This window comes from Chenopodium album, chromosome 20 (assembly GCF_948465745.1).
Source record: "Chenopodium album chromosome 20, dcCheAlbu1.1, whole genome shotgun sequence".
Lineage (NCBI taxonomy): Eukaryota > Viridiplantae > Streptophyta > Magnoliopsida > Caryophyllales > Amaranthaceae > Chenopodium > Chenopodium album.
This window is the reverse complement of record NC_137853.1, coordinates 7,411,498-7,424,482: the sequence shown is the minus strand read 5'-3', so window position 1 is coordinate 7,424,482 and position 12,985 is coordinate 7,411,498. Positions and strand designations below refer to the sequence as shown.

The 12,985-nt window shown below is 33.9% G+C and overlaps 3 protein-coding genes across 3 annotated transcripts; 2 read left to right on the top strand and 1 right to left on the bottom strand.

Annotated features, from left to right (window-relative positions):
- The first annotated feature begins 3,405 nt into the window (after positions 1-3,405).
- LOC145597408 (putative phospholipid hydroperoxide glutathione peroxidase) lies at positions 3,406-5,907 on the top strand. The gene is made up of 6 exons (XM_081653566.1): positions 3,406-3,600; positions 4,264-4,340; positions 4,989-5,050; positions 5,137-5,255; positions 5,438-5,605; positions 5,706-5,907. The coding sequence occupies exons 1-6, from the start codon at positions 3,550-3,552 to the stop codon at positions 5,739-5,741; spliced, it is 513 nt and encodes a 170-aa protein (XP_081509692.1). The 5' UTR covers positions 3,406-3,549; the 3' UTR covers positions 5,742-5,907.
- Positions 5,908-6,285: 378 nt separating this feature from the next.
- Positions 6,286-8,387, top strand: LOC145596722 (cyanidin 3-O-galactoside 2''-O-xylosyltransferase FGGT1-like). The gene is made up of 2 exons (XM_081652931.1): positions 6,286-7,177; positions 7,894-8,387. The coding sequence occupies exons 1-2, from the start codon at positions 6,286-6,288 to the stop codon at positions 8,385-8,387; spliced, it is 1,386 nt and encodes a 461-aa protein (XP_081509057.1).
- Positions 8,388-8,869: 482 nt separating this feature from the next.
- On the bottom strand, positions 8,870-11,373 carry LOC145596720 (UDP-glycosyltransferase 79B30-like). The gene is made up of 3 exons (XM_081652930.1): positions 11,320-11,373; positions 10,570-10,957; positions 8,870-9,363 (listed from the first exon to the last, which is right to left on the bottom strand). The coding sequence occupies exons 1-3, from the start codon at positions 11,371-11,373 to the stop codon at positions 8,870-8,872; spliced, it is 936 nt and encodes a 311-aa protein (XP_081509056.1).
- Positions 11,374-12,985: the final 1,612 nt, after the last annotated feature.

The window sequence follows — 12,985 nt, the reverse complement described above, 5'->3', positions numbered from 1 at the left end:
GTTCAGCTCAGTTCAGTAAATATGAACAGGCCCTAATATGAATAATCTAATACATTATGAGTTTTTTTTGTAATATAGAATTTATTTTTAGAATAATAATAATTTGTAGTATAAAGGCTAACTTTAAATATTTTTAAGATAACTTTAATCCGTCTTAGAGCCTGTTTTCTTCAACTTAAGTTCAGTTCAGTTTAGTTCCTAATTTCCTCCTCTCATAAAATATTCAATTCAGGGCCTATTCACATTTACTAAACTGAGCTGAAATGAACTGAACTGAACTGAACTGATTTGAGCTGAACTGAACTGAACTTAAATGAACTGAGCTAAAATGAATATTTTATGAGAGAGGGAAATTAAGAGCTGAACTAAACTAAACTAAACTGAACTGATTGGAGTTGAAGTGAACTGAACTAAACTGAAATTAAGTAAATGTGAACATGCCCTCAGTTCAGTAAATCAGAACATACCCTTACAATAAAGTAATGTACACCCGCCTTTTTCTAAAAAATTTTGCAAAATGTTTTCTAATAATATTACTCTCTTTGTGTTTAAATAAATGAAACATTTTGTTTATTCACATATGTCAATACAAAACTTTGACTGATAATATCTTTAATTATCAATAAGTAAATATTATAACAATTGAATATTAACAAATTATTTATTAAGACGATTCTAACAAATACCCACAATACTATATTTATTGGAAATATTTGGAAGTATATTAAAATGGGAGATCATCTTTCTTTTCCTTCCACTCCCTTCCCTCACCTGTCTTTGCTTTCCTTCTTTTTCCTTTCCCTTCACTATTATTATCCAAACATAGTGTAAGAAAATTAAGTAAAAGCGAGAGAATAGAAGATGTGTATACTTATTTATTGATAAAACTCAAAACTAAGATAATGTAGTTTGAAAATTTATATTCTTTTTATCAAAAATAAAAATCCAGCAAGCACAAGATAAATTAGGATTAATGCACCTCAAAATGTGCAACAAACAAATAAAGATAATTTGGGATTATTACACCTCAAATGTGTTATAAAGGAAAAAGAATGACAAATTTATCTATCTTGCATTCCAACCCCTTTCCCTTCCAATGTCATTTAAATATCCTTTTCACTTAACAAATGCTTGACAAATTGGGTATCCATGCTAGCTACTATCTTTTCAAAAGGCGAGTTTATTTTTCAGGATGCCTCTAAAAAACAAATTCAGCAAGAGAAAATAGTATGTTTTTACCATTATTTTTGCTTTCAAATTTCAGTTGGTTTTTTTTTATTTTTTTTATTTTTTTTATTTTTTATTGAGACTTTTGTTACTCGCTTTTTGGATGAGGTTTTTGTTTTGGGTCTTGGAATTTGTTAATAGGATGATATCATTTTTATTAGTGACTTTTCGAATATATTATTTATGCATCTTTTGATTGAAAATTAAATTGTACAATTACTCTTTTTTAACTACTAATTCTTGATGTCATGAAGAATACATTGGGAAACCCTACTAACATACGATGGAAATCTTTATATTGTTGGTGTTATTAAAGTTTGTAGAGGATAAATAACAACATTGAGGATGAAAAACATATAGCTTAAATTTGAGATTTAGCAATAGAAAACACATGCATGTCTTGTTTATATCATAAATAATCATGAATTGTCCTCCATTTTACTACTTCGTATATATTTGCATGGCATCTACTTGATTTTGGTTTTGAAAAAAAAAATGAAATTCAAAGCATATAGCTACTTTATACTCTAAAAAAAAAAACAAAAAAACAAAAAAAAAATTAAAAAGCAAGAAGAAGACTAACGTTTGAGATTAGAGGGGGAAGGTAAGGGAATCCCCTTGGTCCTAAACAAATGTGTAGTTAGAGCTGAATTCTTCACTAACCCCACCGAACTTGCTTGGTTAATCTTCAACACAATAACAGATGTAAATTGACGCTAAATTAAATTTATCTTTATACGTATTTTCTTCGTCACCAAAAGTTCGATCGACTTATATGCTTCAACTTGTGATGTATTTATATTTGTTTTTGTAAAATTTTGTCAAATTGGAGTAAATTTAAATTAGGTTAAATTTATAAAATATTTAAAATACAAAAAGTGAGTCGAACTTTTAAAATAGGAATATTAAATAATGACATAGCATCAGGGGGTGTCAGTTCAGGTAAACGGTTTAGTTTTGGGTTGGATTTATCGGTTTAGGGTTATAACGGGTTGAAATTATTAGCGGGTCGGTTTTGAAAATTATCGGGTCAGTTCGGTTTGGTTTTTTTTTTATTGCTGTTTCTATTCGGGTCGGGTCCCAATCAGGCCGGGTTGTAATCGGTTCGGGTCATAATCAGTTTGGGTTGAATCGGATCGGTATGAAAACGGGTTTAGTCAATTAAAAACGGGTTTTGTTTCAAAACAGTTCGGATCCTAATCGGGTCAGGTTGTAATTGGTTCGAGTCATAATCACTTTGGGTTAAACTAGGTCGGTTTGAAAACGCGTTCGGTTCAAAACAGATTGGGTGAAATCGGGTCGGTCATTATTGGTTTGGGGCCTTCAGGTCATACTCGGGTTAAATTAAACGAGATCGGTTTGAAAACAGATTTACCCAATTTGAATCAAGTTTCAGTTCAAATCAATATTAGGTTAAAATCGATTCAGATCATTGTTGACTCAGGTTAATCTGATAATGGGTAGGAACTCAGGTTATAATCGAGTTAAGTCTTAAATGTGTTGGGTTCGTTTATCGAGTAATGGGTTGAAATAGATTAGATTATAAACATATTGGGTTACGAGTTGTAAACGATTAAGGCATAGTAGATTACGGGTTGTAAATGGTTCGGTCTCAACGGGTTACGTGTTGTAAACGGTTTGATCTCAACGGGTTACGGGTTGAAAATGTTTCGGTCATAACGGGTTATGAGTTATACACGATTCGGTCACAACGGGTTACGGGTTGGAACGATTTAGGCTTATTGGATTTTTGCCGAGTTTAAGTAGTTTTAAGTTTAAAATGGTTCGGGTTACTATTGGGTTCGGAGGTAATCAGTTCGGGTTGCTTTCAGTTTCGGTTTGTAATGGTTTAATTTGATAACGGGTCGGGTCATTAACGATTTGCACAAATTCGGTTTTCGGGTTTTAATAGTTTGGTTTGATAACGACTTGCATGCGAAGATACTCAAGATAGCATGCGATGAATAAGACAACCAAAAAAAAAAATGAACTTCCATACGTATACTCCTTCCATAACTATCACACTTTTCGTTGTTCTTATTCAATTGCTCCAATTTACACCCTGTTCATATTTGCCGCAATTAGATACTCGATTTCCCTCCAATCCTCTATACTTTAAATCTTTTCCTTCAATTCATTACAGTTTACAGTATAAATATCAGCCATACCTTGTTTCCAATTCTTTGGCTTAAATTGTTTCATATAATCAATTATCTTCTATTTCAAAGCCATCCTATTTGATATCTTTCATTAATTTGGATAATTTGTATTCTGGGTATTTAATTAATCCCCTGTTCTCAAAGTTCTAGGTCACACAAATCAATGGCAGCCGACTCTTCTCAACCCAAATCAATCCACGAATTTGTTGTTAAGGTTAGTTATAATGTATTTATGTTTCAATTATTCCTATTTTCTGCTTAATTTGTAATTTTTTTTAATTAAATTCTCAAACTTCCCAATTTTGCTCTGATTACTTACAGTTGTTTTTTTTACAAAGTTGGTTTTCTGTTCGGAATTTAATGTTTATTGGGTTGATATATGTATTTTCTTAAATGTTCTGGATTTTGGTCTTGATTACCAATGTCATTATTAAGGTTTCATCCTTTGGGTCATGGCAGAGATTGTTATATACACCCATGAATATTTTAAAATGATTGTTGCTCATTTAATCGTCAAATGAAGAGTAAAAAACTAAAAACTAACTTGGGTTAGTTGGGTACACGGTGCACACCGTGCACCCGGATGTATATAACAATCTCTAAGGTTATTGGGGAAAGTTAAAGTCTATGTGTGCTAATTTAAGTTCCATCACTGTCCTGTTACGTAGCGAAAATTGTAGGATGACATTGTTGATTAAGACTTTAAGAGAAAAGATTGTTGTTACATACATTGCAGGATGTAGAGTGGTTTCTATTTCTATTTGATTTTATCTTTTACAATGTATCATTCCTTTGTTTAAAGGGAAATGATGGTAAATTGCAATAGTGCCTATGAAGTTTTGGACGTCTTAGTTTGACATCAATTGATCATATGCAGGATGCTAGCGGAAACGATGTTGATCTCAGCATTTACAAAGGGAAGGTGCTGTTGATTCTCAACGTTGCATCACTATGGTATGATATGGCTTGAACCGTCATCTTAAGACATACTTGGACATGTTTAAAATGGTTCACTACCTTTCATAATAAGGATGTGTACTTGTTGGATCAAAATATGTTATGGAATTTAATGTCAACCCTTAACTTTTATTAAGGTTTGAAAGATGATTTGATGCACACTAAGGGTCCACTTAGCATTCACCTTTCACCCCTGCAGCTCCTTAGAACAACAAAATTACACTCTTCAATTGTCATGTATGTTTTGAGAACGCATGTGGTGATGTATCCTATTACAGTCAGCAGTCGCGGCACATGTTGTGCATAGGCTGAATGCAACTCTTTGGAACATGGTGCTTGGATATGTGATTGCACTTAAACATTACAATCTTACAGTGATCAATATTTCTTAATGTGACAAAACACAAATCGACATTTCAAAATTATGTTTGTAAGATTGTAGGACTAATATTTGTATGGAGAGATATATTACAAGGATTGGACTTATGAAGCCATGGTTTATTATATAGTGTGGGAGCATGGAATTGACATTGTTGTACCTTAGTTAACGAGACTCCAGTTGCTCTGTTTGCAGCTTTAAATCAAAGAAATTGACATTACCATTTGTGCTTAACTCAGCTGACTCCTTTTCTCTTTTGTGTGCAGTGGTCTTTCCAATACAAACTACACAGAGTTGACTCAATTGTATGACAAGTACAAGGGCCTAGGTACGTAGCTTCTTGTTCTTCCTTTCCCTTGTTGACGCGGTTATATGCGAGGTTTGTCTTTTAAATGTGCTGATGAATCTCTGCAGGTTTGGAGATCTTGGCATTTCCATGTAACCAGTTTCATAATCAAGAGCCAGGAACTAATGAGGAGATCGTCGAGCTTGCATGCACAAAATTCAAAGTTGAATTCCCCATTTTTGACAAGGTCTTTTGTTTAATCATTTACAAACCACCATAACACTCCATTTGTTCATATGTTAGATAAGTTGGATAGATTGTGAAATCTTCAAAAGAAGCGAGAGTGTTTTGATCAAAAGACTCAAAAGAAATGGCCTTGTAACTTTTATGAAATTTTTCTGAACATTTTTGCCTTGTATTTTTTCACAGATTGAAGTGAATGGTAGTAATGCTGCCCCAATCTTTAAGTACTTGAAATCAAACAAAAGCGGGTTTTTGGGAGATGGAATCAAGTGGAACTTCACCAAGTTTCTTATTGATAGAGATGGTGTCGTTGTTGATCGTTACTCACCATTTACTCCCCCAAAGAGAATCGAGGTAAAAAATTAAGCTTGACTCGTTATGGTACCAAGAAAACAACAGGGGTGATGTATTAGATTGCTGATGATATAATCGTTTAATCGTCTTCTTTTTGCAGAAGGACTTGAAGAAAATGTTGGGCATTCCAAAATAAGGGTAGGCTTAAAAGGAGGCATCTTGGCTATGATATGATACTTATGAATAAGAGTGACTATATATTTTCGTCATTTTCGCATTTCATTTGTTTCGTTATCACCTGTATAATGATTCCCGTTAGTATTAAGGCTGTTATTTGGCAATGTATGTACTGTTTGTCAACCTTCCATATTTGATAATGTAAATTGTAAAATTATGCTCAAGTTTCTCTTTTTTTCTTCATTTTTATCAAGAATTTATGACCAAATAAATAGGTAAAAAATGTTGAATTAAATCTCAATCAACAGTATAAAGTAAAAGAAGCAAGCTACATACTTCGACATTAATCTATCTTTTTCTAATGTGCATGAATTTCATTGATTAGAAATCACTATCAGGATATTTTGTTTGACTAATAATGACTATACACATGCAATCGACTCTAAACAACTCTAGATTATCAAATGTTATCTTTTTATTTTCTATACATTGAAATTCCAGATTTAAAATTCTATATACATTAAACTCCATTACTCGTTACTCAAATTCGTGCATAGACGAAAATGGGTGACAACAGAAACAAGCCTTTGCATATTGCAATGTATCCATGGTTTGGTTTTGGCCATCTTACTTCTTTCCTTCACTTATCCAACAAACTCGCCGAGAAAAACCAACAAATCTCCTTTTTCCTACCAACTAAAACCCAATCCAAACTAGCCTCACACAACCACCATCCGAACCTCATCACCTTCATCCCACTCATTCTTCCGCCTGTACCGGGACTACCTGCTGGGGCGGAGACCACCAACGATGTCTCTCCCTCCACATGGCCTCGCCTCATGGATGCAATGGACATGACTCGAGACACCATCGACTCTCATCTATCCTACCTTAAGCCTGATTTTGTGTTCTATGACCTTGCATTCTGGCTACCTGAGGTAGCCTCCAAACACGGGTCTAAGTCCATTCTTTACTTCACAACCTACTTAGTGAATCTTGCTTATGTTAACCCCCGCTGTAAAAATAAGCCTGCAAACTTTCAGTTTACGACGACTGAATTAACAGAGCCACCACCCAATTTCCCTTCTTCAGCTGTCAGACTACGCCTCTTTGAGGCTCAGGCACAGTTGTACTTATACAAGCAGGAGTTCGGAGGAGGGATGTCTTTTACCGAAAGAACTACAATCAGTTGTGATGCAGCAGATGCACTTGCTGCTAAAACTTGTAAAGAGATGGAAGGGACTTACTGTCAGTTTTATCAGGAGATTTTGCAGAAGCCTGTCCTTCTGACAGGGCCTGTGGTGCCTGAGCCACCAGCTTCAAAGCTCGATGATCGTTTCGACAGTTGGCTTAAAGAGTTCGACCGTTCTAGTGTCATCTATTGTGCTCTAGGGAGTGAATGCATTCTTGAAGAAGATCAGTTTCAAGAACTTGTTCTAGGAATGGAGCTTACAGGTACAGTACCATATTTTTTTTTTGCATGATTTTATTGATGAGGACATATTTCACGTGTACGAGTATAATAAGTTATTATTACAGTGGTATATTGCTAGTGACTATGAGTAGTAACTTGTTGGACTCGAGTTAAATTTGTCAAAGTTTAAGAGTTCGTTCTCTTCACTTAATATATTGATTATATTAGTTTTTGAAATTTTAAGTGTGGAAGATATATATAGTGGGCGAGAGGAATTAATTAATCAAATTAAAGCAGATTGATGATGATAGTAAGATGAAACAAGAAAGATGGAACATTGTTACCTTTTAATTTATTGGAATTTTTAAGCGATTTGGTTTGTGCTTAGTTGCTTACATATATTCACAATTTCACATGTTACTTCATGTAGCTTTCGGTGATCTGTCGCTCTAGATTTTTCTACCTTTGCTTAGGATAATTATAGCCTAGACTTTTCTATAATTACATACTACTACATTTTTCTTTAATATATTTACATATTCTAGAATATATTTTATCTACTAGGCTTTTAATGATGCAAGTTGACCAATATAAGTCATACTGTCAAAATAAACCAAAAAAAAAAAGTTTCTTTTATTTCTTTCTCATTTAATCAACCAAACCCATCTTAAATTTTTTTTAAAGGAGTACATATGTAATTATGTATATTTATTTAAGTCAAGAAATGCAGCCTTATAATTTAGTTATATTCTTGTAGGTAGACCATTTTTGGCGGCCTTGAAGCCGCCTATAGGTTTCAAAACAATAGAGTCGGCCTTGCCAGAAGGGTTTGTAGAGAGAACAAAAGGAAGGGGAATCGTGCACGGTGGTTGGGTGCAGCAACAACTCATCCTACAACATCCTTCGGTGGGTTGTTTTGAGACTCATTGTGGTGCAGGGTCTCTATCCGAAGCTATGGTAAGTGAATGCCAATTGGTATTGTTTCCTCAAGCAGTGGATCAGTTCATCAATGCAAGATTAATGAGCATTGAGTTGAAGGTCGGGGTTGAAGTTGAGAGGCGAGACAATGATGGCTACTTCACTAAGGAAGACATTGCAAACGCGGTCTCAGCAGTGATGGCAGCAGAAAGTGAAGTTGGGAAAGAGGTAAGGGCTAATCATGCAAAGTGGAGAGAGTTTCTTTTGAAGGAAGGTCTTGAGCAATCTTACATGAGTAGCTTCATTCAGAGTCTTCAAGAAATGCTTGGATGAATATAAAGTGTATACTATGTACGTATTTAAGGCAAGTAAAGACAATGTAGCTATGCATGACTAAGTAAGATTTTCATGTAATCTTGCTTGATAATTTAAAGATTTGTGTTACAAAAATAATTTAGGAGGGAGTTCAGTGATACTTTATATATGTGCAACATAATAATGTAATTTATCCTTCGATCTTTATTTTATTTCATTACTTTCGATGCTAGTATACTATGTGGTCTATGTCCTTAAAATATTCTTGTGACATGAAAATTTGAACAATTTTTCCTTGAAACAGAGAGAATGAATGCTTACATACTTTAAAATTTATTTATTTCTAAATTTGGTTTCTTACCACAAATCTAAAACTGAAATTAAAACAGATGAATGTCTTATTAGCATAACATTTTTTTTTTTTTTTTTTTTGAATAGTCTTATTAGCATAACATTGCCATAACCAACATAAATAAATAAATTTAGAGTTCAATCAAGCTTCATCCAAGCAGCTCCCGAAGACTCTGAATGAAGCTACTTATGTAAGAGTCCTCAAGACCATCCTTTAGAAGAAACTCTCTCCACTTAGCATGGTTTGCCCTTACTTCTCTCCCAACTTCACTTTCTGATTCCATGACCATTGAGACCGCCTTATCAATGGCCTCCTTAGTGAAGTAGCCATCACTGTCTCGCTTCTCAACTTCCACCCCGACCTTCAACTCTAAGCTCATGAATTTTGCATTGAGGAATTGATCCACTGCTTGAGGCATCAACACTATTTGACATTCACTTACCATAGCTTCGGATAGAGACCCTACACCACAATGAGTCACGAAACATCCTACCGAAGGGTGCTGCAGGATGAGTTGTTGCTGCACCCAACCCCCGTGCACGATTCCTCTTCCCTCTGTTCTCTCTATAAACCCTTTTGGCAAGGCCGACTCTATTGTTTTGAAACCTGTAGGCGGCTTTACGGCCGCCAAAAATGGTCTACCTGCAAGGATATAGCTAACAAAATCAAATAAGTTAAACTTCTTTTGGTAAAGCCAAAGCATGCACGGGAGATCCGAGGAGAGGTTGACTACATGTAAGACTTACGTACAAGGCTCTACCTAACCCCTGAAACCAGTATGCATATGTTGGGGACAAAGCAACAAATCATGATATATATTCCCTCCGCTTTTATATACTCGATTCATTTCTCTATACACGGAGTTTAGGAGAAATTGGAGAAAGTAATACGGAGTAATATATGGAGGTAGTGGGGTTGGTAAAAGAATAAAAAAATTGTAAAATGCAAAAATAGTTGAGAGAATTAGAGGAGAGAGAATATAAAATTAATAAAAAAATAATTAATGATGGGTCCATAGTAGAAATGAATGAAAAATTATAAAAGCTTTTCAAATAAAGCAATAAAGCAAGTATTTAGCCGAAATTGAAAAGTAGAATAGGTACTCCGTATTTAAAAACGGAGGAAGTAGCACAACTACGGTTGTACTTATTATGTATTTATATGCTCCCTTCGTTTTTTAGTTGTTACACTTTCCTATTTTGGAAATTGTTAATTAGTTGCAACACTTTATATTTTTTACATTTCTTTCTCTCTATCTCTCTCCTACCCACATGGGTCCCTCTTTATTTTCTCTATCTCTCACCTCTTAAAAAATTGTTTAAAAGACCGTGAAAATAAAAGTGTACTCCCTTCGTTCCTAAATATTCCTATTTTTAACATTCCAACTTTTTTCTATTATGTGAGGAATAATAAATGTTAAATAGGAATATAATTTAGGGACGTAGTGAGTAGCAACTAAAAAAATGGAGGAAGTAATTCTAAGTACAATACTGCCTGCATGCAATTTTAGTTATTCTAGCTAGTCCTAACATATGAACACTTGGCTAATTTTGTGGCCTTCGAGTCCAAGTCCCAAGTTCCCAAGCAACCATCAACTTTCAATTCATTTACTCTAATTCTCTCCCTTTTTTATTATTATTATTATTATTATAATTATTAGTACCAATAACAATGATAATATGGAGTCCTGCTTAGCTAATTGTGATTCAAGGGGATTATCCCAACAATCAATACGTTTATAAATCAGTCGACCATTCACATATTATCCCTCTAAATCTTCAATGTTTTTAGTTAGACAAATTAACATATATTGAAATGACAATAAAATTACAAATAATTTTCACATACCTGAGAGCTCAAGTCCGAGAACAAGATCATGAAACTGATGTTTATCAAGAATACATTCACTACCAAGTGCACAATACACCACACTACCATGACTAAAACCACTTAACCAACAATCGAATCGGTCATCTAGCCTCGAAATCGCAGGTTTCGGCAAAACCGGACCAGCTAGAAGTACAGGCTTACCAATAAGTTTCCTCACAAAATCACAATAACCCCCTTCCATCTCCCTACACACCCTTGCAACAACGGCATCGCTTTCTTGTAACGAAAAACTTAGTTTTTCTGGAAACCTCATTCCCCTTAGTATTTCAACATTACATAAATTTGCCAGTACTCGTGCCTCATGAGGGTGCAACCTAATAGCCTGGCACGGGAAACCGGGTGGCGCCTAGGGGAAGCCCCTCGACGTGAGGTACAACAATAGGGATGAAATGGATGAGTTGAGGGTAGTGATTTAGAGAAGATAATTTGAGTATTGCTTTGTTTGGGAGAATGAATGAAATTTTATGACCACTTTTAGCTAGATTATTTGCTAAATGAAGAAATGGTGTAATGTGGCCTATAGCAAACCAAGGATACATTACAATGTGGAGCGACATTTTTATTTTCCTTTGGTATGGTATTGCTCAAAGTTTATTTTTTGATGGAATCATATGAAGTATATATAACGGCATCCCTTTTTTTTTTTGTTTTGAATCACACGTATTAATTTAGACATAATCTAATTTTCACTTATAAGCTTATACATACTCTGTAACACATGAATCTAGATAACTCTCGTTTCACATGAAATCTTGAAGCCATGAGTTCAATACTCCCTCCGTGTTTTTTTAAGTGATACATATTGACCGGCACATAGTTTTAGGCAATTTAATTAACTTAAATAAAATAAGAGGTAAATGGAGTAGTGGAGTATTAAAAAATTGTTAAAGAAAGATAGTGGGGTTAATAGTTTATTGAAAAGTAATATATGTGAGAGGAAAGATATAATAAAAAAGTAGTAGTGGGTTTGGGTGGGGACCATGAGAGGAGAGAGATATAATATTTTAATGTAATGTTTTGCCAAAAAATGAAATGTATCACTTAAAAAAACACGGCCAGAAATGAAAAATGTATCACTTAAAAAAATACGGAGGGAATACTTTGACTTTATTTGTGAGTAGAAGACTGAATTCGACTTAAAAAAAAAAAGGCTGAAAACTGCATGCACAGAACAACACATAACAAGTATCGAGGGTGTGTCCGAAAAACCCCTCTGATGCTTAAGTCAGTACGTGTGATTAAGCTCAAGAAGAGAATTAATGCATGCAAGTGTAATAAATATACTCCCTTCGTTTCGTAATAATCGCAAAACTTTTCTTTTTCATTTGTTTCGTATAATTATAACACCTTTTTACTCCCTCCATTTTTAAATATTTGTTAAGGACTACCAATATTTTTATTATTTCTTTATTCAGCCAAGCCCATTACACTACTTTTTTTATAATTTCTCTCTCATACTAACAATTAAATTTATCTCCACTTTATATTATAATATCCTCCTTCTAATATTCATTCTATAATTTTTCTAAAACTTTGTGTCCTAATAGTATTATGAATCGGAGGGGGTATGAGTGTTTTTAGGGGTTTTTTGGTTTATCTAAGCTAGTCTGGTCTGGTCTGATCTGATATGATCTTGTCTGGTCTGGTCTGGTCTACAATGATCGATTGTCTGATTTGACTAAACTTTGACCTTAAATGTACGATAATCTATAAAGAAAAAATATATAAAGTGGGATCTTATTAGATTTGTAATAATGTGTATTTTATTAATATGCAATTTTCACAAATTTTTTAATTACGAAATTAAAGATATTTAGCGATAAAAACTGCACAAAAAACGATGATCTATTCTAAACTAGTTTTTTCCTGATCTGTACTTATTTTTTCTAATTTGATCAGACCTGAACTTATTTTTTTTAGAAATAAGTAAAAATAAGGTGAACCAAATAAGGCCTTATATACCTTCTTTAATACTTCCTCCGTTTTTTTTTAGTTGACACCAATTGACTTTTACACTATTCACATACTACACTTTGACTCGATTTTGTGATTGATAGATACAATAAACTATAGTTATGTGGGATTTTGTTTGAATCGTCTATATATATATATATATTATTAATATAAACTTTTTATAATTTTACAATGTTGTTAATTGAAGTTATTAAGCGTTAAAAACATGCGTTGGCAAGTGTGATAATAGAAAGGTGTCAACTAAAAAAAACAGAGGAAGTATAAATGTGGGATATCTATGCCTTTTAAATGTGGGCCCTAGTAACGATAGGCTGATTTGGACTATATAGCAAATGGACTGCCTTATGGACAATCGGATGGACTAGGGCATGGAAAAGGTCCTTGTAAGATTATTGGGCTT